The sequence below is a fragment of the Mobula hypostoma genome, chromosome 6, assembly GCF_963921235.1.
Source record: "Mobula hypostoma chromosome 6, sMobHyp1.1, whole genome shotgun sequence".
NCBI classification, from domain to species: Eukaryota; Metazoa; Chordata; class Chondrichthyes; order Myliobatiformes; family Myliobatidae; genus Mobula; species Mobula hypostoma.
This window is the reverse complement of record NC_086102.1, coordinates 137,728,760-137,756,663: the sequence shown is the minus strand read 5'-3', so window position 1 is coordinate 137,756,663 and position 27,904 is coordinate 137,728,760. Positions and strand designations below refer to the sequence as shown.

The following is a 27,904-nucleotide window of genomic DNA, read 5'->3' as shown; positions in this document are numbered from 1 at the left end:
CATGAGCAACTGATGTTACTATAGTGTCATCCCAGCCAAACCCTTTCTACAGAGATCATCTTAGCAGATAGCATCACCGGACTCAAGACTCCTGAACTATGGAGAGGATCCCCCATCTAGCGAATGGTCTATCTTGGATTGCAATCTTCAACTTGAAAGTATCAGACAGAATGCACCATTGGACACCCAAATCCAAATCCTTCATGTCTTTCGCTTTTTGCCCTTCTGGTATCACAGTTAGTACACTATGTCTGTTGCTTATCCACTTTGTGAGTGGAAAACTGCCTTTTGTACAAATGGATACAAGGTCATGATAGGGAGACGCCACCACTTCTTCCTCAGAGGACACTGACACAAGGCAGTCACCAACATAGAAGCAATGCAAAACCTTATCTACTACCTCATAGCTGAACTGCTCTTCATTTTCTTCTGGACATTACCATTTACTGAAAGTGAAATTGGAACAGCTCAGTAATGAAGTACCACCGTTCTATTCCACCATATCTTGGCGGAGGTCATTAACAGGCCACCAGAGAAACCTCAGCAGATCTGTATCTTTCGCTGGTACTTTAACATTGATTCAATATCTGCCATGATCACCTCTGGTTCTTTTCTGAATCAAGTTATCACTCCAATTAATGAGCTAGTAAGATCTGGTCCTTGTAAAAGCTGAACATTAAGAAAATTCACTCCACCACCAAACACAACATTTTGCATTTCTGGGGAGATAAACACCATGATGTGGCATATACAAGACTTGCTCATCATTGTGTTCCAGATCCTATGCTGGCATTCATTCTGCATAACCTTTGGAGATCAGATCTTTCATGAAATTTGTCAGTGTAAAATGACAAATGCTTCTTAAACCTCTTCCTTTGATTTAGAGCACACTGTTCAATAATCATCCCATTATTTAGCATGTTAACCACCTCCTTTCTCAAAGGTAAAATAATCTTGTAGTGACCTTCCAACAGTTCTGCAAGTGGTCTTCTCTTGCAAACCATTTTGTTCATCCTGACTGCATTCAGGGAAATCTGCTTTAAACTGCTGCAGCCAAAACTCATCCAGGCTCAAAACTGTCATCCTGTTAACTGTTAGCTCTGGCTGTGCACAGTCTCTTCCATTACCATGGTCTTCTTTCAGTGGTCCATTCACAGTCCAACCCAATATTGTTCTAATTGCATAGGGTCCATCATTAACACTGTGAATCACATGCAATGGCTCCAATGCTTTAGGCACATTTGTTCTCATTGGGAGCTCAATTTCTGAATCATGTTTCCCTGGTAAATGGACAAGCTTCAGGTGAGACCATCCCTGGAGATCCCTCTGTCATGGAATGTTCTCTTTGTGGACAGGCATTTTTCTTCTGTGTAGATGTTTGGTAGTTCACAATAGTTTTCACATCTAAGCCAGCCACTTCCAATTCTGAAACAATGCAGCTACTCATGACCTTCCCCTGACCCATAGTGCCTAAGTGAATATATGTCCTCTTACCTGTGTGGTTGAGCTTGTTTATGAGGGCCACAGTGCAGAACACTGCTGTACTTCCTTCATCTAGGAAAGCATAAACAACCACTGTCTTGTTACCTTCTTAAGACTTTATTTGTACTGGAACAATGGAAAGTTAACCATCATGATCATCAGCCCCTGTAAGGTCATTAGATTATTACTCTCTGCTATGTCATGTTATTTCATGGTTTGTTTTGATTCTGCACCCTTTTCATTAGAGTGAATATGAAGTATGCTGACATGCTTGCCACTGCATACTTTGAAGGAAAGACCTTTCCTGCAATCCTTGCTGATAAGCCCTGAACAGAAACAGCCCAAAGCAGACACTATTTTCTTTAAGGAGGGCAATATTCTCACTATGAGTCCTTTTCTCCAGCTGAGGGCACAAATCCAATGTGTGTGCATCCTCGCAGAACCAACAAACCCTTTTGCTTAACGAGCCCATTTCCCTTCCATTAGCTCCATTTTCAGTTTTAGCTTTACTTCTCACAGTGGCCACAGTGGTAGCAAAGCTGCCTTCTTTACCCACAAAATGAAATAGTGACTTAGTTTTGTTCACACCTTATTGACGGAGATATAGCATTGTGTACATTCCTAAACACCGGGTGTGTAGCAATCTTTACTTGTCTTTCTATAAAATTAACAATATCAGTGAAAATAATCTTACGGTTGTACCTTTCTTGCAGTTCACAGACCACCATTCTTTATGACAATCAACATATTAGCAAGCATGTCCAGCTCACGCATGTACTGCACTTCTTTCATGGCACTGCAACAGCTTCAAAGAAAAAGACTGGTCTTGAAGAGCTTTCACGCCTTCAGATTTGATGGGTAACCAAGAAAGAAGCTTATGCATGTAGATGAAGGCAATTTCCTGTTCATTACCAAAATGATCCGGTATTAAAGCCTTAAGATATCCTTTCTTAGGGTCAACATACTGTCAACTTCAGACAAGTTCCCTAGTGTACTGTTTGAGGAAAGACAGGCTGACACTATACCTATCAGTCTTGTTTTCAACACTCTTTTTAAAAGCCCTCTATGAATGCATGATACAGCAATGGATCTCCATCAAAGATTTCTATCTTCTTTAGGCAAAGATCAAATGCATTGTTGTTGTATAAAGAAGGTTATTATTTCATTTTGTTTCCTCATAATATCAATAGTACTATTTTGATCTCTATAATCTAAAACAAGAGTGTTTCCAAGCTGTAAATTAATGGCCTCATGAACACTTTGAATATGACCTAGGTTCAGTGTTCTGCAATAGTGCAGACTGAGAGTAAGCAATCTGAACTACCTCTCGGGGGTCTTGTTCAGGTTTTACAGACACTTGAGCAATGAATAAATCAGCATTAACATTGGGTGTTTCTGTTTTCCTGTGTGCCTTTTCAATATAGGAACTCACAGCACAGGATTGTCCTGCTGGAGCCCTCTGAGCACTCATCACGCTCGAAGCCCTTACCATATTAACTTTGGCCATATGTGCAACAATTTACTTCTCCAACTTAAACTATTCCTTCCTTTTCCTTTCCTGTTCCAAGAGCAACAGCTCTTGCTCTTCCAGTGCATGTTTGTCCTTCAATAATCATTGATGTGCAATTATGCAGCTAAATCAGCCTCCATTTTAATGCATGCAGAGGAAGTAGTAGATACAGAATATTTTCTTCCTACAACAGAACTTCAAACGCTGACATTAGACACAATGTCATTCGGTTTCACATCATCCTGTGAGAAACCTTCTCTACGCATAGTCAAAACATGCCTTGGATTTGAGAAACATTGCTTGATGGAAGGTGATGCACATATTTACTTGTTCCAGCAACACAACCTCCAATGTAACATGTTTGGGTCAACCATTGTTTTGTATACTTTGTAAATGTACTGCAATAGCATCAATGTTTGAAAAACATTTGCTACTTATCCTGTTTAGCCTTGTGAAGTATTGAGATTAGCACATGATAGTGCTAAGCAACAGCTTCGCAGAGGTTAGTCACATCTTCAAGATGAGATTGCACTTGTAAAATGTTTTCTTTAATTTTCATAAGACCACTAATTGACCATATTAAACCTTTATTTTATTTGCGTTTGTTTCTTACACATTTTAAAGATTTTTGATTGGATTAGCCTTAACTTAAACATTAATTTCTCTTTTGCAAGCCCCAACTGCAGGGTTGTTGGCACCAATTCCATGCTTCAATACATTCACATTATTGTCTGTAGTTGTGCAATATTGTTTGTCTGCAGCACCAGCAATATTCAATTCAATAAAGAAGCCAACAAACAAACCATCTGCGCATCCACAGCGCTTAAACCAGATTGAATAAACAGCCTTCAATTCAGACATCGGCAACCAGAATATTTCAGCACTTCAGTGAGACAAAATAACGCACCCATAAGCAAACACAGCACAACCGAGCAATGGTCCCCAACGGACAGGCAGTGCTGACCATTCCAAACCGTGTCCAAACCACAAACGCATAGCATGAATCAACAAAAAGTCACAGATAATCTTACTGCAAGCTCCTCCTGTTATAAGGAGATGTGACTCCAATTTCGTCAATGGTCTGAGACAATCCTTTGCCATGACAGGTGTTCATTTGGTAGAACTATTTTTTGTTTACAAAATGCAGTGGTTACTTTCAAACAAACTAAACCAACTGAGACACTAAGCCAGGGTAATTGACACAATATGATGCACTTCCAAAAAATGAATTTCCAAATTGAAAAAAGTACATTTGATCCTTTATTATGATTCCAGCAAAGACTAATGATCTTACAGGGATAAAAAAAAACTAATGAAACCAATTCAGCAATATAGCGATCCTAGCATTCATATCAGTATAAATAAATGTTCTAATTAGCAATATAACTAAGCAATACTAAGCATAATTAGCAGGTGAATTAAATTAATGTCCCAATTAGTGAAGTTAGCACAATTTAAGTGGTCAACAAAAAAAAATTTGCTGTGGCTCACTCCCACTGGCTAACAACTAACTAAATTAAATGTGAATACGTAACTATACTCATTTGCTTTTTTACCATGCTCCAACCCACGTGGCAGATTAACACAGCTTTTCTCAATCTTTTTGCCCTGGAGGAAACCTTGAAATAATTTTCAAGTCTCAGGGAAACACTGACTAAAAATTATTATATCTACTGATCACGCTACATTAGCGTGGTCAGTAAGTTGTAGATATAATAATCATCCAAAAATAATTGTCAATGCTCTTTTGAGTAGAGAATGAATTTTTAGCCAACCTTTCTTGAAAAAAACAGGTAGTTAAGTTTAGCCTCCCCTTCCTGAAATTAATTTCCTTCTTTCCCTTTCATAAATTTTAAAAACTCAGAATGCAAACATAATAAATTTCTGTTAAATAAACCAAAATGGGCTTCAATTTTTCTAAAGGTAGGCTTGGTAGATACAATTTAAATAAAGGCTGGAAATTGATTTATGAACATGAACATTTATTGACAATGCTAAATAATAGATATTAAAATCCATAAGCAAAAGCAATATGGATGAAAATATAGCTTAAGACACAATTTTATACAAGACTTTGAAAAACATTTTCTTACTAAGTGAATGATCAGGCTCAGATATAGGCCTAGCTTGTGAAACCAGTGCTTGTTCTTTGCTGCACAAATACTCAGTTCTAGGTCGAACTTAAGATGAGTAGAGATCTTCAACTAAAATTAGATGATTTCTATCCTTGCTCTTGTTGTCTGTTAAACAAGAAAAAGCTTTCTCACACATGTAAGAAATTAAAAACTGCAGCAAAAAGTCCATTGTTTTCCAACGAATGGCAGGATACTCTTCTTTCATAGAAATCCAGAACTTGTCCAGGGGCAGGTCAATAAATCTCATCTTGAGTGCACGATCAGACTGCATCTCACAAAGTTCTTCCTCTTCTTTCAAAGTCAAGTTCTTCGGCTAAGCAGAAGATTCAGAGAAAAGGTCACTCACCCAGTCATACACTTCTGTTGAAAGGGAGGAAAACTACTGTTCAATTTTGTTCTGCAGTTCTTCCAGGTGGTTTTCAATAAGACTCAAGACTTTCTGACCCTTCCTCACTCTCAAGCCCAAGCAGCATTGGAAACATTTCAAGATTTCCTTTTGCAGCATACTTTCAAAGATTCAGTTTCCTTTTAAATCCAAGAATCTTGTCACTTGAAGTCAAAACATTTTCTCCAGGGCCTTGCAGAGACTTATTCAACTGGTTCATATGATGAAAAATGTCTGCCAAGTAGGTGAGTTTCTGCAGCCATTCGTCATCTTCAAAACACTCAGCAAAATCTGGCTTACTATCCTCTTGAAAGTACTCCTGCAATTCACCTTTCAACTCAGACACCTGTTGAGAATTCTTCCTCTGCTAAACCACCGGATTTCTGTATGTCAAAGGAGATTGTGTGAAAACCTGGACAAAGAGCACACCAGTTTTTTTTGAAAACATTCTCGAGTGAACTAATCATTGTTTATTTTCTTTATTTTTTACAAGAGAAACGAAACCTCTCATGGAACCAAGCATTGATAGAGCATCGTCAGCTCCTGGGTCTTCAGAGGCTCCAACTTCCTCTCACCCCAACCCTTCCCTCTCCATTGACACCCCCAGCCTCCCCCCTCTGATCCCAGCTCTCATCTGTGCCGGGTCTTTACCATCCCCTCCGACCTTCAACTGTCGGAGGCAGAACGCAGTGTCCTCAGTAAGGATCTCACCTTTGTCCCCCTTCGCCCACACCTCAGTGAGTTCCGTGTTCGCCACAATGCGGAACTCTTCTTTCACCGTCTCCGTCCCTACTTCTTCGGCAAGGACTCTTCCACCCCCACCGATGACCCCTTCTTTCATCTTCAACCCTCCTCTTCTTCATAGACACCCCGCTTTGGTCTTCTGCCTGCTCTGGATCTCTTTATCGCTAACTGCCGACAGGACATCAACCATCTCGACTTCACCGCACCTTGTTCCCATTCCAACCTCACTCCTTCCGAACACTCTGCTCTCCACTCCCTCCACACTAATCCTAACCTTATTATTAAACCCGCCGATAAGGGGGGTGCTGTTGTAGTCTGGCGTACTGACCTCTACCTTGCCGAGGCACAGCGACAACTCGCGGATACCTCCTCTTATTTACCCCTCGATTGTGACCCCACTAAGGAGCACTAGGCCATTGTGTCCCACACCATCACCGACTTTATCCGCTCAGGGGATCTCCCACCCACTGCTACTAACCTTATAGTTCCCACACCTCGCACTTCCCGTTTCTACCTCCTACCCAAGATCCACAAACCTGCCTGTCCTGGCAGACCTATTGTCTCAGCTTGCTCCTGCCCCACCGAACTCATTTCTGCATACCTCAATACGGTTTTATCCCCTCTTGTTCAATCCCTTCCGACCTATGTTCGTGACACTTCTCACGCTCTTAAACTTTTCGATGATTTTAAGTTCCCTGGCCCTCACTGCTTTATTTTCACCATGGACGTCCAGTCCCTATATACTTCCATCCCCCATCAGGAAGGTCTCAAAGCTCTCCGCTTCTTTTTGGATTCCAGACCTAATCAGTTCCTCTCTACCACCACTCTGCTCCGTCTAGCGGAATTAGTCCTTACTCTTAATAATTTCTCCTTTGGCTCCTCCCACTTCCTCCAAACTACAGGTGTAGCTATGAGCACCCGTATGGGTCCTAGCTATGCCTGCCTTTTTGTTGGCTTTGTGGAACAATCTATGTTCCGTGCCTATTCTGGTATCTGTCCCCCACTTTTCCTTCGCTACATCGACGACTGCATTGGCGCTGCTTCCTGCATGCATGCTGAGCTCGTTGATTTCATTACCTTTGCCTCCAACTTTCACCCTGCCCTCAAGTTTACCTGGTCCATTTCTGACACCTCTCTCCCCTTTCTAGATCTCTCAGTCTCGGTCTCTGGAGACAGCTTATCCACTGAGGTCTACTATAAGCCTACTGACTCTCACAGCTATCTGGACTATTCCTCTTCTCACCCTGTCTCTTGCAAAAATGCCATCCCATTTTTCGCAATTCCTCCGTCTCCACCGCATCTGCTCTCAGGATGAGGCTTTTCATTCCAGGACGAGGGAGATGTCCTCCTTTTTTAAAGAAAGGGGCTTCCCTTCCTCTATTATCAACTCTGCTCTCAAACACATCTCCCCCATTTCACAAACATCTGCTCTCACTCCATCCTCCCGCCACCCCACTAGGAATAGGGTTCCCCTGGTCCTCACCAGCCTCCGGGTCCAACATATTATTCTCTGTAACTTTCGCCACTTCCAACGGGATCCCACCACTAAGCACATCTTTCCCTCCCTCCCACCCCCCCTGCTTTCTGCAGGGATCGCTCCCTATGTGACTCCCTTGTCTATTTGTCCCCCCCATCCCTCCCCACTGATCTCCCTCCTGGCACTTATCCTTGTAAGCGGAACAAGTGCTACGCATGCCCTTACACTTCCTCCCTTACCACCATTCAGGGCCCCAAACAGTCCTTCCAGGTGAGGCGACACTTCACCTGTGAGTCGGCTGGGGTGATATACTGCGTCCGGTGCTTCCGATGTGGCCTTCTATATATTGGCGAGACCCGACGCAGACTGCGAGACCGTTTTGCTGAACATCTACGCTCTGTCCACCAGAGAAAGCAGGATCTCCCAGTGGCCACACATTTTAATTCCACATCCCATTCCCATTCTGACATGTCTATCCACGGCCTCCTCTACTGTAAAGCTGAAGCCACACTCAGGTCGGAGGAACAACACCTTATATTCCGTCTGGGTAGCCTCCAACCTGATGGCATGAACATCGACTTCTCTAACTTCCGCTAATGCCCCACCTCCCCCTCGTACCCCATCTGTTAATTATTTTTATACACACATTCTTTCTCTCACTCTCCTTTTTCTCCCTCTGTCCCTCTGAATATACCCCTTGCCCATCCTCTGGGTCCCCACCCCCCGTCTTTCTCCCCGGATCTCCTGTCCCATGGTCCTCTCGTGTCCCCTTTGCCAATCACCTGTCCAGCTCTTGGCTCCATCCTTCCCCCTCCTGTCTTCTCCTATCATTTTGGATCTCCCCCTCCCCCTCCCACTTTCAAATCTCTTACTAACTCTTCCTTCAGTTAGTCCTGACGAAGGGTCTCGGCCTAAAACGTCAACTGTACCTCTTCCTAGAGATGCTGCCTGGCCTGCTGCGTTCACCAGCAACTTTGATGTGTGTTGATTGATAGAGCACCATTAGGTCAGATGCAAATGCAGTTCCTCCAAGACAGACCTTTTATTTCCAGATATGAAGACAAAACATTAAATATATCTTGGCCTTTGCTTGTTTCAGCAACTCTTTGCAACAGAACAAGTTTTCTTGAATTTCACCATCATTTACAAATCTTACAAATGCTACAACATGACATTTATTGGTGAAATCTGTTGACTCATCAATCTGGATAGAGAAGCTGTTGTTTTGGAATTTATCACACAAAACCTCTTCACCACCATGTGATATGTCATTACTATGTCGACTTATGGACTGTTTGAGAGTGGCCGCCTTCTAACCCAAACAAAAACCATGTAAGAGCCCATTCTTGAGCTACTTTATGTGGACCTTTTCTCTCTCTCTCTCTCTCTCACACACACACACACACACACACACACAGGATATGCTGCAGGTTGCAGTCACAGTTCACCAAGGCTGCAAGGACTTTCAAATTAATGGTCTGTCTGAAGAAAACAATGATCCTCCATCAGAAGCCCCCCCCACCCCACCCCCCGTGGCATTTTTAACCCATCTCATATCACCACTGACAACCACCATCTCAGCACAGTTGAGCAGTTCACTATTCTGGGCAGTGTCATCTCCAGGTTTACTACGGTAGTAAGGAAACTTGATAATCCACTTGCCAAAGCCAGCAGTGCGTTCACGCACCTCCAGAAACGTGCATGCAGGAACTACCAGCTGCATCTGTCTAAAAAAATCCAGGTGTACAGGGCTGCTGTTGTCACAACACTGCTCTACAGCTCTGAAGCCTGGGTCTTGTATCTCAAGCAAATCCGGTTCATCGAGCGCTTCCATCAGTGCTGCCTCCGCTCCATCAAGAGTATGAGTTGGCAGGATCGTGTCTTCAATAAAGAGGTCCTAGCGAAGGCTCAACTTCCAAGCATTGAGGCTACTTTATTGCTCAAGCAGCTCCGCTATTCTGGCCAAGTGTCTCGCATGGACAACTCCAGGTTACCAAAAGCAGTACTCTACAGATAAATCTCTCAGGGCAAGAGAGATTGTGGTGTCCCACGTAAAAGGTACAATTTCCAACTGAGCAGCAACTCGCTCACATAAGTATCAAGGTCAATGAGTGGCAGCAGCTGGCTTGTGACAGAGACTGCTGGAGAACACTGATCCATGGTGCAGCCAAGAATTTTCAGGAATCCAGAAGAGTGACGGTTGTAGAGAAGAGGAGATGCAGGAAGGATTCTACCACCTGAGTGCCTGCATCCCAGCTGTTCCCATGTCCCTACTGCTTCAGAGTCCACAGATCCAGAATTGGTCTCTCTATCATGCCATCACTCCTGAGGACTCTTCATCTCTCTTGATTTACACAAATGAAGAACTAGCCATCATCATTGAGCATGAAACCTTTTCAATTTTTTTGTACTGCATCTTGTCCAAGCATTCTACCCACTATAACTTTACATGCTGGCATTATTAGGTTCTCACCAACTGTATGACTTTTCCTTTGCTGGGTAATAATTTCTGCTACAAAATAATTTGCTCCCTGGACCCTTTGACTGACTGTGATTTTATTAACTAAATCTTTACTCTGTTTTGAGATTCCAATAGCTGTTTAAAATTATCAGCATTATGTGTCATATGGTTATGATTTGTAGTTCAGTGTCTTTTCAATTTTGCTGGAGCCATTGCTGCATTTGTAAGTTGTTTGCCATAGATTAGGTACAATGGAATAGGACAACTTGGATCACCAGTCCACGTAAAATCCATTGATAAGCAGCTTTCATTGTGAAGATGGACTTTTTGGTGTCTGTAGTTGCACTAGCACAGTGAAATAACTCAGAAGATTGTAATTCAAAAATCGCCACATTGAACCATCAGACATGTCTGTAAATCACAGGGGATAACAAAATATAAAACTGGGTGAGTCCATTCAATGCTCAGAAAATGCACTTCACACTTTTCAACAGCCTACTGTCCTCCCCTCTGTGCAACAGAGCGCTCACCAATCTTCAGCCTACCATCCAACTCTCCGTGCAATACAGTGCTCACCAATTATCAATGGTCTCTCCTATCTCACATCAAAAACTTGAGAATGGACTCAACCAAATAAACACGGTCCTATTGCGCGCTGCCACACTCGGCTGAGAGACTTGTAACGAGTCTGCTCAGTCACTGCCCACCACTGCGAGTGATAGCATCGCACATTGTTCAAAAAACAATGTTTTTTTTATCACGGTCCCTCACAGAACCCCAAGTGAGGGACCTTTCCTGAACCATGGTTGAGAAACCTTGGATTAACATAATAAACGCACCATAAAATAGATACATGGCTCCTGTAGACTGAAAAAATAGATGCATGTCTCCTACAAAGGGTAATGAGTCAGTAGAAAAAAAACACCAATTAGCCGTGACAGTGTGAAACGTGAAGCAGTACAAGAAATAAATTGGCCTACTCCTTCTTAAGTTGCATGACTTTTTTTCTTTTGTAGCAGCAATACAGTGCAAAGAAATAAAATTAGGTTACAAATAAAAGGGGAAAAATAAGCAATAATGAAGCAGTATTCACTGAGTTCCTGGATCATTCAGAAATCTGATGGCAGAGGAAAAATAACTGAGTGCGAATAGTTACGTGGGGAGCTTCAGATTCCTTTTCCTCCTCCCAAATGGCAACAACAAGAAGAGGGCATGTCCTGGATGATGAGGGTCTTAAGTGATGGATGCCATTTTATTGAGGCACCAGATCTTGAAGGTCTCAATGGTAGGGAGTCCTGTGTCAAAATGGAGCTGGCCTCTTGTAATCCTGTGCATCAGAGCCTCCACACCAGGCTGTGATGCAGCCAGTCAGAATGCTCTCAGAAATTTCTATAGTTGTAAGGTGGCATACAAAATCTCTTAAAATGACTACCAAAGGGAGGGGGTGAGAAAGAGGAAGAGAGAGAGAAAGAGAGAGTGGGAGGCGGGAGAGGGAGGGGAATGAAGAGTGAGTGAGGGGGGAGGGGGAGGGGGATGGGGGGAGGGGAGAGGGGAGGGAGGGGGAGGGGGAGAGGGGGGGAGACGCAAGGACGAGGGAAAGAAGGAGAAAGAGCAGTGGGCTGAGCACATATCCTTGAGTGCACCTGTGTTGATCGTCAGCAAGGAGGTGATGTTACTACCAATCCACACTGATTGTTGTCTCTCCATAAGGAAATCAAAGATCCAGCTGTAGATGGAACTACAGAGGTACAGGTCTTTAAGCTTGGTGATTAGTAGTGGGAGGATGATGGTGTTGACACGACGGATACTGGATAAACAACAGCTTAGCGCACACTTTGCTGTCACCTACACACTAAAATGCACCTGCTCTAGACCTGTCGTGGAGGTAAGCAATTTACAGCAGCTCCAGATGTTGCTGTGTGTCATCCCCTACTCAAAAGTTTTGTTTGGAGTAATCAACAGAAATAACTAAGCTTCTTTTTTACAATATTTTAATTGAATTTTACATATATTTCACATATACAAATAAACAATAATAATAATTAAACTAAATAGTGAACCATGTCCTCATGTTTTTCACAATCATCAAAGGAAAAGAAATATAACATTTCACATACTTCACATATTTAACAAAGAAATAAAATAAAAACACATCAGGAAAAAAAGTTGAAGCACTCAACAACACACAGCTATTTCAAAATGACTGTGTACCTTGACGTCCAAGAAACTCCAGTAAAGGTTTCCACACATTTTCAAATTCTCCTGCCCTTCCTCTGGTTATGTAAATCAGTCTCTCCGATACAATACAAGATGCCATCTCCTTCACGCATACATGTATCAAATCTACATCCATTTTTCTTCAAGATAAAGCTATCATCCTCCTGGCCTGCAGGAGTCCAAAGTCAATTAAAATTGACTGTTTTGAACTAACAGTAAAGTTCTTTGGATATATACCTATTACACCATTTTTGCTTGGTGAGGCACCTTTACTCCAACTATCTCAGATATAGTCTGAACAACTGTTTTCCAGTATTTTTTAAATTTTGGACAGTCCCATACACAGTGAAACACAGTACCTTTTTCTTCTAAACATTTAACACAAGTATCTGGGATGTCAGGGGACCAACGGTTCAGTTTGACTGGGGTAATATAAGTTCTCATTAACTATTTGTATTGTAATAGCTTCATTCTTGCGTTAATTGATTGTTTTTGAGCTTTTAAGCATGCCATTTCCCACTCAGTTTCTTGTATGTCCTCTTGAACATCCAGTCTCCATGCCTCTAGCCTGTCAATGGTGGACTCCTTATCAATTGTCCCGTATCAGACCGCAAAGCACTCCAGCACGTGGTGAAAACTGCCCAGCAAATTATCAGCACCCAATTGCCCACCACTGAGAACATCTACCATAAACACTGCCTGGGCAGGGCGAAAAGCATTATCAGGGATGCATCTCACCCTAACCATGGACTTTTTACTCTCCTCCCATCCGGTAGGCGCTACAGGAGCCTCCTGTCCCGCACCAGCAGGCACAGGAAGAGCTTCTTCCCTGAGGTTGTGACACTGCCGAACCTCACATCACAGCGCTAAGCAGTATTGTATCCGTACTGTACTGTCTCAGTACTTTTATATTTGTGTGCTATAGCACTTTTTTTATTCGCAGTTATTTTGTAAATAACACTATTCTTTGCATTTCTGGTAGGATGCTAAATGCATTTCATTGGCTTTGTACCTGTACTCGGCACAATGACAATAAAGTTGAATCTAATCTAATCTAACCTAATATGACATCAAAGCTGTATAGAATAAAGAAATCTGACCCCTCCCCTTTAGGTTTAGAAGTGTGAGATTTTCAAGATGTGATAGTGGTGATTCGGATATTAAATGCTTTTATTTTGATAGTATGTAATGTTTCATTGTAAATATTTTAAAAAGTGTTTTTTTTAGGAGTATGGTATGTCTGACACAATTGATCAAATGTAATAAGATTACCATTCATATAAAGGTCCTCTATTTTCTGCACACCTTTGTCTGCTCAGATTCTCAAACCACCATCTGCTCTTCCTGCCCTGAACTACGTATTGCCCCATATTGAGGAGAAGCAAGAAATGGAAGGAGTATCTTTAATATGCTGATGTGCTTTATACCAGATGTCAATAGTATTTTTGAGGAAAGGGTTCTCGGTTGTTCTTTTCAGATTTCTGGGGTCTGCAGAGTATAGATAGAGCTTTAATGGGAGGTTCGGTACTGATGCCCGTTCAATATTCACCCAGGCTGGAAGGGCCTCCATTGAGAAATAAAACATTGAGAAAGGAATTAAGCAGACCAATAATACCATTTCAGGTTCGGGAGCCGTAGCCCTCCCCTTTCATAAGGCAGGTATAGCAGCCTAAGACTGATGTAGGCATTGTTATCCATCGATCCAACGTCTCCTTCACTTCGCCCACTAGTAGGTCATAGTTTGTTGGGCCGATCGTTTTAATTTCAGGGGTAATTTTGACACCAAGGTGGGTAAATCCTTCCTTTGCATTTATAAATGGGATTCTATGACTGGTTTCAATCTTTCTTCTTTGTTCAAAAATAGTATTGATGATTTTGAGTTGTTAATGTTATAACCAGAGAACTGCCGAAATAATTCAATCTGTTGCATTAAGTTTGGAATACTGACGGATAAAATTGTTAAAAAAAAAAGAAACACGTCATCAGCATATAAGGATATTCTATGTTCCCGTTCTCCTAGCTGGATGCCTGACAGGCCTGTCTGCGTTCTTATTGCCATAGCCAGGGGTTCTATGGCCAGTATAAACAACATCGGTGACAAAGGACATCCCTGGCAGGTAGATCGCTCCAAGATGACTGGTTTAGAAACTAAACACGAGGAGTTCTGCAGATGCTGGAAATTCAAGCAACACACATCAAAGTTGCTGGTGAACGCAGCAGGCCAGGCAGCATCTCTAGGAAGAGGTACAGTCGACGTTTTGGGCCGAGACCCTTCGTCAGGACTAACTGAAGGAAGAGCTAGTAACAGTTAGTCCTGACAAAGGGTCTTGGCCCGAAATGTCAATTGTACCTCTTCCTAGAGATGCTGCCTGGCCTGCTGCGTTCACCAGCAACTTTGATGTGTGTTGGTTTAGAAACTATACTATTTGTTAAGACACTGCCTATTGGATTTGTATATAAAATCTGAATCCATTTAAAGAAGTTCTTTCCAAATCCAAATCTATGCAATACATGAAATAAATATGGTCATTCTATTCTATCGAAGGCCTGCCGAGCATCTAGTGATATTATTGCTGTATCTTTAGCGTCAAATTTTTCATGAATTATGTTAAGAACTCTTCTAATATTATGGAATCCTTGGCGTTTTTGCACAAAATCATTCTGATCATTATGAACTAGATGTGGGATATAAGGATCTAATCTTCTTGCTAAGGCTTTACAAAGTATCTTTGTGTCTGATCCAATTAGACTTACTGGTCTAAATGAGGAACATTCTGTAGGAGGTTTGCCTGGTTTCAAGATCAGTGCTATCATTGCTGGCCTTAAAGAGGGTGGGATAAGTTCCATTCCGCCATACATATTTAAGAGTGGGACTAGTAATTTTTCTTGAAATGTTTTGTAGAGTTCAATTGGTAGGTCATCAGGCCCTGGCGCTTTACCACTGTTAATATTTTGGACAGCCTGTGATATCTCTTCAATTGTTAAACCTCTATCTAACTCCTTTTTTGCATCTTCTGTCAGTGTCTGGAATTGAAACTGATCAAGAAATGTGTCCCGTTCTTCTGAAGGCTTGGGGGCATTCTGATCTATATAAATGTTCATAAAATTCTCTAAAACTGTTATTAATTTCCAGTGGATCTACTGTTAGGCTTCCTGAAGAGGTTATTATACTGTTAATTGCTCTATCAGACTGATGACTCTATCAGGGAGAAAACAGAGAACTATCGCCCTGTTAGCCTAACATCAATAGTGGGGAAGATGCTAGAGTCCATCATTAAAGATGAAATAGCGGTATATCTTGATAGCAGTGATAGGATTGGGCCGAGCCAGCATGGATTTACCAAGGGCAAATCATGCTTGACTAATCTATTGGAGTTTTTCGAGGATGTAACCAGGAAGATAGACGTGGGAGATCCAGTGGATGTGGTGTACCTTGACTTTCAGAAGGCATTCGATAAGGTACCACATAGGAGATTGGTGGGTAAAATCAGAGCTCATGGCATTGGGGGGAGGATATTGACATGGATAGAAAACTGGTAGGCAGATAGAAAGCAAAGGGTAGCAGTAAATGGGTGTTTCTCAGAATGGTAGGTGGTGACTAGTGGGGTGCCACAGGGCTCGGTATTGGGACCACAGCTGTTTACAATTTACGTCAATGATTTAGAGGAAGGCATTGTGAATAACATCAGCAAGTTTGCTGATGATACTAAACTGGGTGGCAGTGTGACATGTGATGAGGATGTTAGGAGAATTCAAGGTGACTTGGATAGGCTGGGTGAGTGGGCAGAAACTTGGCAGATGGCGTTTAATGTGAATAAGTGTGAGGTTATTCACTTTGGGAGCAAGAACAGGAAGGCAGATTATTATCTGAATGGTGTGGAGTTAGGTAAGGGAGAAATACAAAGAGATCTAGGAGTACGTGTTCATCAGTCTCTGAAAGTGAATGAGCAAGTGCAGCAGGCAATGAAGAAGGCTAATGGAATGTTGGCCTTTATTACAAAGGGAATTGAGTACAAGAGCAAGGAAATCCTTTTGCATTTGTACAGGACCCTGGTGAGACCACACCTGGAGTATTGTGTGCAGTTTTGGTCTCCAGGGTTAAGGAAGGACATCCTGGCTATGGAGGAGGTGCAGCGTGGGTTCACTAGGTTAATTCCTGGGATGTCCGGACTGTCTTACGCAGAGAGGTTAGAGAGACTGGGCTTGTACGAGCTGGAATTAAGGAGATTGAGGGGGGATCTGATTGAGACATATAAGATTATTAAGGGATTGGACAAGATAGAGGCAGGAAATATGTTCCAGATGCTGGGAGAGTCCAATACCAGAAGACATGGTTTAAGAATAAGGGGTAGGTCATTTAGGACAGAGTTGAGGAGGAACTTCTTCTCCCAGAGAGTTGTGGAGGTGTGGAACGTGCTGCCTCAGAAAGCAGTGGAGGCCAATTCTCTGGATGCTTTCAAGAAGGAGCTAGATAGGTATCTTATGGATAGGGGAATCAAGGGTTATGGGGACAAGGCAGGAACCCGGTATTGATAGTAGATGATCAGCCATGATCTCAGAATGGCGGTGCAGGCTCGAAGGACCGAATGGTCCACTTCTGCACCTATTGTCTATTGTATCTTTTTAATTCTCCATGCCAAGAGTTTCCCAGCTTTTTCTCCTTGATTGTAATAAGATTGCTTCAGGCACATTAAACTATTTGCAGCTTTATCAGCAGATAATTTGTTATATTTGGCTCTCAAAAGTAGCAGATCTCTTTGTTTTGTTGGATCATATCTTTCATTTACTTCTCTCTAAAGATTTAATTTGTTTTTCCAAAGTTTCCATCTCTATTTTTTGTTGTTTGACCTTGGAGCTTGCATAACTAATGATTTCTCCTGTAATATATAACTTCAACGTCTCCCATCTCATGCTGGCACTAGTTTGATCTGTATTTAACTCAAAATAACTATCTATTTTATGTCCCACAAATTTAACAAAGTCTGGGTTTTGAAGACATCTCACCTGAAATCGCCAGTTAGGGGGACTGAATAAATTTCTCTATATGAACATTTAATGAAATAGCAGCGTGGTCACTTATTACCATGATATCATACCAGCAACTTTTAATCTTTGATAACAGCTTTCGAGACAAGAAAATAATCAATACGATAACGAGATTTACATGTACTTGAATGACAAGAGTATTCTATTCTAAGAGTATCAGCAAGGGAGATGAGGCTGAGTACAGGGCTATGGTAGAAAACTTTGTCACATGGTGTGAGCAGAATTATCTGCAGCTTAATGTGAAAAAGATTAAGGAGCTGGTGGTAGACCTGAGGAGAGCTAAGGTACCAGCGACCCCTGTTTCCATCCAGGGGGTCAGTGTGGACATGGTGGAGGATTACAAATACCTGGGGATACGAATTGACAATAAACTGGACTGGTCAAAGAACACTGAGGCTGTCTATAAGAAGGGACAGAGCCATCTCTATTTCCTGAGGAGACTGAGGTCCTTTACCATCTGCCGGAGGATGCTGAGGATGTTCTACGAGTCAGTGGTGGCCAGTGCTATCATGTTTGCCGTTGTGTGCTGGGGCAGCAGGCTGAGGGTAGCAGACACCAACAGAATCAACAAACTCATTCGTAAGGCCAGTGATGTTGTGGGGATGGAACTGGACTCTCTCACGGTGGGGTCTGAAAAGAGGATGCTGTCTAAGTTGCATGCCATCTTGGTCAATGTCTCCCATCCACTACATAATGTACTGGGTGGGCACAGGAGTACATTCAGCCAGAGACTCATTCCACCGAGATGCAACACAGAGTGTCAGAGGAAGTCATTCCTGCCTGCGGCCATCAAACTTTACAACTTCTCCCTTGGAGGGTCAGACACTCTGAGCCAATAGGCTGGTCCTGGATTTATTTCATAATTTACTGGCATAATTTACATATTACTATTTAACTATTTATGGTTCTATTACTATTATTTATGGTGCAACTGTAACGAAAACCAATTTCCCCCGGGATCAGTAAAGTATCACTATGACTATTCTGCCAGGGATTGTTCTCTCCATACCTCAATCAAATTTATATCCACAATGATTTGTTTTAGTAATTTTCTAGTTTGTACCTTATAGTTATCACAGCCTGCAGAGCTGTAGAGCTGGGTTTAAACTGCAATTAAAGTCCCCTCCAATGATATAAAAGCCTAGTAAACTGGACACAGTAAGGAAAAAAATCTTCAAAAAATTTAGGATTATCTTCATTTGTGCCATATATGCTGACTAGGTTTAATGTGAAAGACAGGATATTACCTTGCGTAATAACATACCTTCTGGCTGAGCCTTGGATTGTTTTCATAGTTTGAAATGGTATCGTTCTATGAATAAGAATAAGTATACCTCTGGCATAGTTGTTGTATGTTGCATATATTACTTGGCCAGGCCATCTATTCCGTACCAATTTAATATCTGAGACTGTCAGATGGGTTTCTTGAAGAAAAATTATTTTGGACTTAAGCCTTTTGATCCTATTTATAAACCTGTTTCAATTTCGTTAACTTCTTTAGTCCCCTAACATTCCAGCTTGTGACTTTTATATTAAAGATATTCTGAGTGCTGGTTTGTTCCATGTATACTACATGTCAATTATACCAGGAAAAGAAGTAAGATATATTACTGTTGTGTTGGGTGCACGACATACATAAAGAAAAACAAAAAACACATACATTTACACATATAGACATTTGAACTCTTGAATTCCCCTTCCCTTACTCAAAACAAAAAACTATAGAGCTTGTGCTGATCCACTCTATGGAGGAGCAGCTAAATTATACGAACCTAACTCCATAGGCAACTAGTGGTGTCCATCAACCATGCACCTTATTATATCTTGAACATCATATACTCAACCTACTTAGCATAAAAATAAAATCAAAGTAGCCACTGAACTGTATGCCAGTACTGCCTATTATAAATGTTTATTCAGGTCCATGGAGTTCCATTTCAATGGAATTAAGGTTCAACAAACAAAAATGTTATAAATGAAAACAAGCAAAATAATAAAGCTAACAACAAGAATTCTGCAGATGCTGGAAATTCAAGCAACATACATCAAAGTTGCTGGTGAACGCAGCAGGCCAGGCAGCATCTCTAGGAAGAGGTGCAGTCGACATTTCAGGCCGAGACCCTTCGTCAGGGCTAACTGAAGGAAGAGTGAGTAAGGGATTTGAAAGCTGGAGGGGGAGGGGGAGATGCAAAATGATAGGAGAAGACAGGAGGGGGAGGGATAGAGCCGAGAGCTGGACAGGTGATAGGCAAAAGGGGATACGAGAGGATCATGGGACAGGAGGTCCGGGAAGAAAGACAAGGGGGGGGGTGACCCAGAGGATGGGCAAGAGGTATATTCAGAGGGACAGAGGGAGAAAAAGGAGAGTGAGAGAAAGAATGTGTGTATAAAAATGAGTAACAGATGGGGTACGAGGGGGAGGTGGGGCCTTAGCGGAAGTTAGAGAAGTCGATGTTCATGCCATCAGGTTGGAGGCTACCCAGACGGAATATAAGGTGTTGTTCCTCCAACCTGAGTGTGGCTTCATCTTTACAGTAGAGGAGGCCGTGGATAGACATGTCAGAATGGGAATGGGATGTGGAATTAAAATGTGTGGCCACTGGGAGATCCTGCTTTCTCTGGCGGACAGAGCGTAGATGTTCAGCAAAGCGGTCTCCCAGTCTGCGTCGGGTCTCACCAATATATAAAAGGCCACATCGGGAGCACCGGACGCAGTATATCACCCCAGTCGACTCACAGGTGAAGTGATGCCTCACCTGGAAGGACTGTTTGGGGCCCTGAATGGTGGTAAGGGAGGAAGTGTAAGGGCATGTGTAGCACTTGTTCCGCTTACACGGATAAGTGCCAGGAGGGAGATCAGTGGGGAGGGATGGGGGGGGACGAATGGACAAGGGAGTTGTGTAGGGAGCGATCCCTGCGGAATGCAGAGAGGGGGGGGAGGGAAAGATGTGCTTAGTGGTGGGATCCCGTTGGAAGTGGCGGAAGTTACGGAGAATAATATGTTGGACCCGGAGGCTGGTGGGGTGGTAGGTGAGGACCAGGGGAACCCTATTCCTAGTGGGGTGGCGGGAGGATGGAGTGAGAGCAGATGTACGTGAAATGGGGGAGATGCGTTTAAGAGCAGAGTTGATAGTGGAGGAAGGGAAGCCCCTTTCTTTAAAAAATGAAGACATCTCCCTCGTCCTAGAATGAAAAGCCTCATCCTGAGAGCAGATGCGGCGGAGACGGAGGAATTGCGAGAAGGGGATGGCGTTTTTGCAAGAGACAGGGTGAGAAGAGGAATAGTCCAGATAGCTGTGAGAGTCAGTAGGCTTATAGTAGACATCAGTGGATAAGCTGTCTCCAGAGACAGAAAGATCTAGAAAGGGGAGGGAGGTGTCGGAAATGGACCACGTAAACTTGAGGGCAGGGTGAGAGTTGGAGGCAAAGTTAATAAAGTCAACGAGTTCTGCATGTGTGCTGAATCAGTATCAGCTGATTCTCATGGGTATGGAAGTAAACAAATCTCACCACTGCCTTAATCAGACTCTTCAGGTGTGTCATCGATGGAAATCTTCCACCTCGTTTGGTGATGAAAACAGGTGTATTTTCCCATTGTGGAGGACTCTCATCTTGCATGGATTATGTTGAAATCTGCGGAAAGTTCCTTATTCGACGAACACTCTTCTGACCATGTTAAACTCATTTTGCTGTCACATGGTCTCAGCTCAGAGGTCCTGAGTGACGTAAAGTTTGTTTCCCTCATATGTAATATTACGCTGTTTAGTGGAGCGGAAAACAAACTCCTGATCTTGAAATTTCAGAAACCGAATGAGAACCGCTCTGTTCTGGTTTGGTTTCGGTGGTGCTAGAGTTCAGTGAACTCTTTCTAGAATGAAGGATCTGTCGGTGTCCAGCTCCAGCCAGTGCGGTAGCATGTTCTGCGTGAATTCCAACAGTGGCTGGTTTCCTTCAGCACCCTCCCGGGGGCCGAACAACTGCAAGCTTTTCCTTCTACTCCGATTCTCCAGGTCTTCAGTCTTGGATTCCAGGTAGGCGATTCGTTTCATGGCGTTGGTTAGTTCAACCTTGTTCTTTTCCATGTGCTCCTCTGCTGCCATTATTCGGTTTTCAGTCTCTACAATCCGTGTGGTATTAGAAGCAACATTTCGCTTCACCTCTGACATATTGTTTTCCAAGGCAGCAACAGAGCTGGTCATCTTACCCAGGCGGTCATCTATACTGTCCAGTTTGGATTCAAATCCTCCAAACTCAGAGCGAAGTAATTTTAGTTCAGCTAGCACTGCCATGTTACTAGTAGCTTCCTCGTCTTGCTCTGTCAATGGAGTGTTGATTTTCAGTTTTTGGGAGCCACGTCTTCGGGTGAAAATATCACAGTCCTTGATTGTAGTCATTTTTGACATAGTCCGAATTCAGCTGGTATTGGTAACTTAGGGTTTTAAAGTTGTTTAGTGCAAGCTCATACAGAGCCTCCACGTTAAGCTGCAATCTTGGTTCGTGGCTCGACCAATGATCCAATAACTAAGCTTTTTGATGAAACCTTGCTATTAACAATTATTGCAACACACCGCAAAGTTGCTGGTGAACACAGCAGGCCAGGCAGCATCTCTAGGAAGAGGTACAGTCGATGTTTTGGGCCGAGACCCTTTGTCAGGACTGTTGTATGATACTCAAGAGTACGTTGCAATTAGTTCCACAAAGTACAAGTGAATTTTAATTCTGTTTTAATCCATGATTAATTGTTACTTGTCCCTCAGAATTAGTTTCGTGGAAGTGAGCTGTGTAAATGACCCAAATTCACATTTAAAAAAAAACCTTTATAATTTGTAACATTTAGGATGATTTAGACTCTACCTTGTACACACTTCAATCTTAATTTTGCAGTCTATAAAACTTTCCTTTTTTTTTCTGCCTGTCAGAATTCTGTAATGCAATTCAGTACTTAACCCTATGACTAACATCACCGTTAAAGTACACCACAAACTCATTTGAACTGATGCTCAGGGAAAAAAAACATTACTAGATTGAAGGAAGATCACACCAGAGGATGCCACATCTTTATGAGCAATGAGTATTTTCTTTTCTATCAAGTTCACTTTGTTCCTTTCTCTATAGATGCAGTTCCAGCAGGTTTTCGTTTTTTTTTTAATTACAATGAATAAACATCAAATAGAGACATACAGACTCAGCAACTTTGATTCTGTCAATGACAAAATTATGCTGAACAGGTGTTAAAATGTAGTTTAATTATTACTTACTTGCACCATCTGTAAACAAGGACAGCTTGTGCTTCAAAATCTAAAAGAGAAATTGTTAATCAATCTCCTGCTTCAATATTATTAGACTACAGACAGTTACATAAGAAATCTTGTGTGGAAAATCCACCCTAGTTTGGTTGAACACATCCCCTAAAACAGCTTTTGTTTCCCCCAAAGAGTTTTCTAAATACAAAATTGTTTTTATCAATCTCAAAGCATGTTTGTGGTTTCTTTTCCAAGTGGACAGAACTTTCTGAAAAACAGTGAGATTTAGAAATCAGTCAGATGTTATCCTGTTTGGCAAAGAAATATGGTACAATGGAAAGGAACACATGTTTACTAGTGCTCTGCCCATGACTTGTAGACTCTTGGATGTGTAGCTTTCCACTAAAGGCCATTCAACAAATCAGATAAGAACTCTTTACAGAATCTCCAGACTACTTATCCAGCAGAACACTATAAAAGGCAACCATTTTGCTGTGACTTTAGGAGTAATTCCCTCACTTTTCCTAGGGAGGAATGATCAACTTTAATTTTAACTTGCGTATCCAAAAAAAAACAAAAGCATCATCTGTAAGTATTGAATCAGGATGTCAATGAAACAGACATTTCTAATTGGCTGGTTAATTATATGACCCTAAAAAGTTAAAATATATTTACAGATGCTCCCACTTGAAAAGAGCAAAATCAATCTAATCAATGGATAAGGTAGAAGACAGAAGATAAACTAGGAGTGCATTTAGAATAAAGTGAGCAGAGTTTGTTTAAGTCTCAAGTAGAGAGGAAAAATATGAGTCGCAAAAGAGCAAACATGTAAGATTCAGCTTACACCTGGAAAGTAGGTAAATTAGCTAGCAGCAACTTCAGTTCCAGTTAAATGACATACAGATGCAGCGAAAGATAGTGAAAGATAGCAAAGTTAGAGCATGATGGAGACATTATTAAGCAATTCAAGAAGAAAAAAGCTCTACAAAAAGGTAGAACAAGTTCTCCTTAAAACCATTGATTAGATGTTATGTTTACTAGAGTGTGATAAAGAAAACTTGGTCTAAAGGGCAGCAAAACTTGGTGTATGCAAAATTCCAAAGCTGAGACCAGTCACCGAGTACCCGGACTGGTTTTTCATGCTTGCACTGTGTACTTACCCATTTCACAATTTGTTCAACGCTAACCCTTTTGTAAATTTTAACAGCTGGAATTAAGAATAGCACATTTTCCCAAAGTGTTGTCTCAACTACATCAATAAATTTATCCCTCTATGAAATGGTATACCAACAGACAAAAAAATGATTTACCATTTATTGTATTTTGTAAACAAATTCTGTCTTGGATCTGTGTACATGAATCTGTCACCCTGTAATATTAAGTTCCTGTTTTCAGTTCTGAGTTAAATTAGAAGCACTTGATTCCAAATAACTCAGCTTGACAGACCAATGTGGATATTGACTTTATTCAAAGACCTACAAACCAATCTAATAACAAAATCACTATACTAATAATTTACAAATTTGTAAGACTAATCAGGGTAGGAATTTCACTATGGATTGTCGCGTTCTAGGGAGTGTTGTAGAACAGAAGGACTTCAGAGTACAAGTACATGGTTCTTTGTAAATAAAGTCACAGGTGGACAGGGTAAGGAAGAGGGCTCCATTAGTCAGAGCACTAAGCATGGAAGTTGGGATATTGTGTTGAAGTTGTACAAAACATCGGCAAGGCCATATCTGGAATATTGTGTTCAGTTTTGGTTATCCTGCAAGAAGTAATATGCCATTACACTAGAAAAAGTGCAGAGAAGATTTACAAGAATTTTGCCAGGACTCAAGGGACTGAACTGTACAGAGAGGATGAGGAGGCTAGAACTTTGTTCACTGGAGCATAGGAGGAATGGTGATTTTATAGAGGTGTATATAATCAAGAGGGGGATAGATAAGGTGAAAGCATGCAGTCTTTATCAAAAGAACTGGAGGACATACAGTAGTTTAGGGTGGGAGGGAAGAGATTTAATAGAAACTTAAGGGGCAAATTTTTCACCAAGGTGGTCTATATATGGAATGATCTGCCAGAGGAAATGGTTGACGCAGGTACATTAGCAACATTTAAAAGGCACGTTTATGAAAAGGAGAGGTTTAGAGTAATAAGTACAAACATGGATAAATGGGACTTAGATGGGCATTTTGGTCAACATTGAACAATTGGACTAAAGGGTCTGTTTCCATGATGAACAAATCTATGACTCTAAATGTGGCCAGTTTGGAAAAGGAGTTGTGTGAATTTCATGAATAGTCTCTAATGATATCATGGAAATGCCTTCTCACAATTGGTACATGTGTCTTTGGTACATTGGTACAAAAGAGAATAAAATAATAATAGAGCCAACCCTACTTCCTGAGGAGACTGAGGTCCTTAACAACTGCCGGACGATGCGGAGGATGTTCTATGAATCTGTGGTGGCCAGTGCTATCATGTTTGCTGTTGTGTGCTGGGGCAGCAGGCTGAGGGTAGCAGACACCAACAGAATCAACAAACTTATTCGTAAGGCCAGTGATGCTGTGGGGATGGAACTGGACTCTCTCACGGTGGTGTCTGAAAAGAGAATGCTGTCTAAGTTGCATGCCATCTTAGTCAATGTCTCCCATCCACTACATAATGTACTGGGTGGGCACAGGAGTACATTCAGCCAGAGACTCATTCCTCCAAGATGCAGCACAGAGCGTCATAGGATGTCATTCCTGCCTGTGGCAGTCAAACTTTACAACTCCTCCCTTGGAGGGTCAGACACCCTGTGCCGATAGGCTGGTTCTGGACTTATTTCATAATTTACTGGCATAATTTACATATTACTATTTTTCTATTATGGTTATATGACTATTTATGGTTCTATGACTATTTATTATTTATGGCGCAACTGTAACGAAAACCAATTTCCCCCTGGGATCAATAAAGTATGACTATGACTAAATGCAATATACTATAGTAAGCTGGAAGGTCATTAGAAAATACAAAATAAATTAATATCAAAGAAATGCCAGTTAAATAGAAGACATGAATAAAATCTAGTTTTAGATTATGTCTGCAAATTCCTGAGAGCTTAATGATGATCATGCTCTGGCTCAACAATTTGAATCATTTCATGTAGAGAGACAATATGCCGGTTTAGATTTTATACACTGATGTAAGATCAAGAAAGAAAAGGTAGCCAAAAATAGACAGAGCTTTCAGGATCTAGGGATAAAGTTATAGGAGCATCATGGAGTCCCTTCTACAAACTTAATGGGAGCAATCAAAAGACACTGCTAGTTTGTGCTGCCTTAATATCCGTATCAAAGACTAATATAAGGCAGCTGTGTTGGCTATAGTAACTACAAATGGGGATTGAATCTGATAATTTGTTGGTAAATAGGGAAAAGCAACTCCTCTTATTAAGTTGGGCCAATACAAATTCCGTCTACTCTTTCTACCCTACAAGGTTCCATTAAATTGGAGAATAACACAGAATTTCTTTATTCAAAAAGAGACGGAGACAGAAATTTTAAAAACTGCAGAATTGCTAACACAGCATCTAACATCCAGAAAATGTTGAGAGCTATTAATAAAGACACTATAGCTGGACACGGGAAAAAAATAAAGTAATTTGTCAACGCCAACATGGAAAACATACTTGACCAAAGGTAACATGACATTCTTTGAGGATATAACTCCAGTACTTCCATACTTGGATAAATATGCTTCTCTTTTCACAAAACCATGTTGACATAGCCAGATAACCTTGGATTTTTCTCAGTGCCTGGCTACGACGTGTTTAAAAAATTGCGAATGTTGTAGATATAGGAAAACCAATTTATGGACTATTTGATGATGTGCTGCCATCAAAGGGTATTGTTAAAAATGTCCCACGGTGTTGGGGGAACACACTGGCATAGCCAGAAGAGTAGCTGACTAACAGTAAACAGAAAATAGGTATAAATAGGCTTTTTTCTGGCTGACAAGAACAGGGAGCGTGTCATACTACCGGCACTTCAATAATAATTGATTCACATGAAGGTACCCCAGGAATAATTGCTAAATCTGCTGTAACACAAAGACAGGTAGGAAAAGAAATTGTGAAGAGAATAGACAGTGATTACAATAGATATGGATAGGTTAAATGATGAGGCAAATATCTGGGACTATACTTTGGGAAACATGAAATTGTTCATTTTAACAAGAAAATTAAAAAAAACAAATGTTGAGAGATTGCACTGCTCCAAGAAGGACAATGCAGGTATCCTAGCACATGATTCTCAAATGGTGTGAAAATATACAAGTAATTAGGAAACCAAAAATAACATTATTCTTTATTGTGGGGGGACACAAATATAAAAGTAGGAAGTTAAGCTTCAGTTGTTTTGGACATTGGTGAAACCATATGTGGACTTTTACCACAGTATTGGTCTTCCTATTTAAGATGGGATGTGAATGCATTAGTAGCAGTTTGAAGGGTTTCCTGGACCAACACCTAGAATCGCTGAGTTAAGAGTCAAAGAGCATGGAAACAAACCGTTCAACTCATCGTCTTCCTGACTTGTGCTTTTTAATAACTTTTTCACGGAGTTGCCTGGAGTGTTTTTTTGTCTTCATGGTGTAGTTTTTGCCAGGATACTGACTCACCAGCAGTTAAACCTACCAGATACAGGTGTATTTTTACTACAATCAACTGAAACACCTTGAGTGTACACAGATCTCCAAAAACAGATATCAATTTAACATTATGTGCCTTCTAAAACTAATTAGCTACACTAATGATGATTTGGTGTGTCAATATTGGGGAGGGGAGGGTGAATACTTAAGCAATCAATTATTTTGTGTTTTATATTTGTAATTAAATTAGATCGAGATCTGTTTTTCACTTCGACACAAAAGAGTCTTTTTCTATTAATCAGTGTCAAAAAGCCACATTAAATCACTGTTAATCAGTGTTGTAAAACAATAAACATGAAAACTTCCAAGGGAGGGTGAATACTTTTTATAGGCACTGTACATATTCCATTGAAATATCAGTGCCTGTTTTTATCTACTAGCTATTAATTAAGCTCACACAAAATTCTGCTGTGCATCTGCCAGTTCATCCCATTACCCAAAGACTGATGTATACTGTCTGTTTCTCAACAGTCCTCAGTTTTTTTTTAAATCCTTGTTTTCAAATCTCTCTA

At 41.3% G+C, this 27,904-nt stretch overlaps 1 protein-coding gene across 2 annotated transcripts in view; it reads right to left on the bottom strand.

Annotated features, from left to right (window-relative positions):
- vps8 (VPS8 subunit of CORVET complex) overlaps positions 1-27,904 on the bottom strand; it is a 682,661-nt gene that overhangs the window by 417,115 nt on the left and 237,642 nt on the right. For both annotated transcript variants that reach the window (XM_063051804.1, XM_063051802.1), the window contains one exon: positions 22,716-22,755. In XM_063051804.1, coding sequence (XP_062907874.1) covers positions 22,716-22,755 — 40 coding nt within the window. The remainder of the gene's footprint in view (positions 1-22,715; positions 22,756-27,904) is intronic.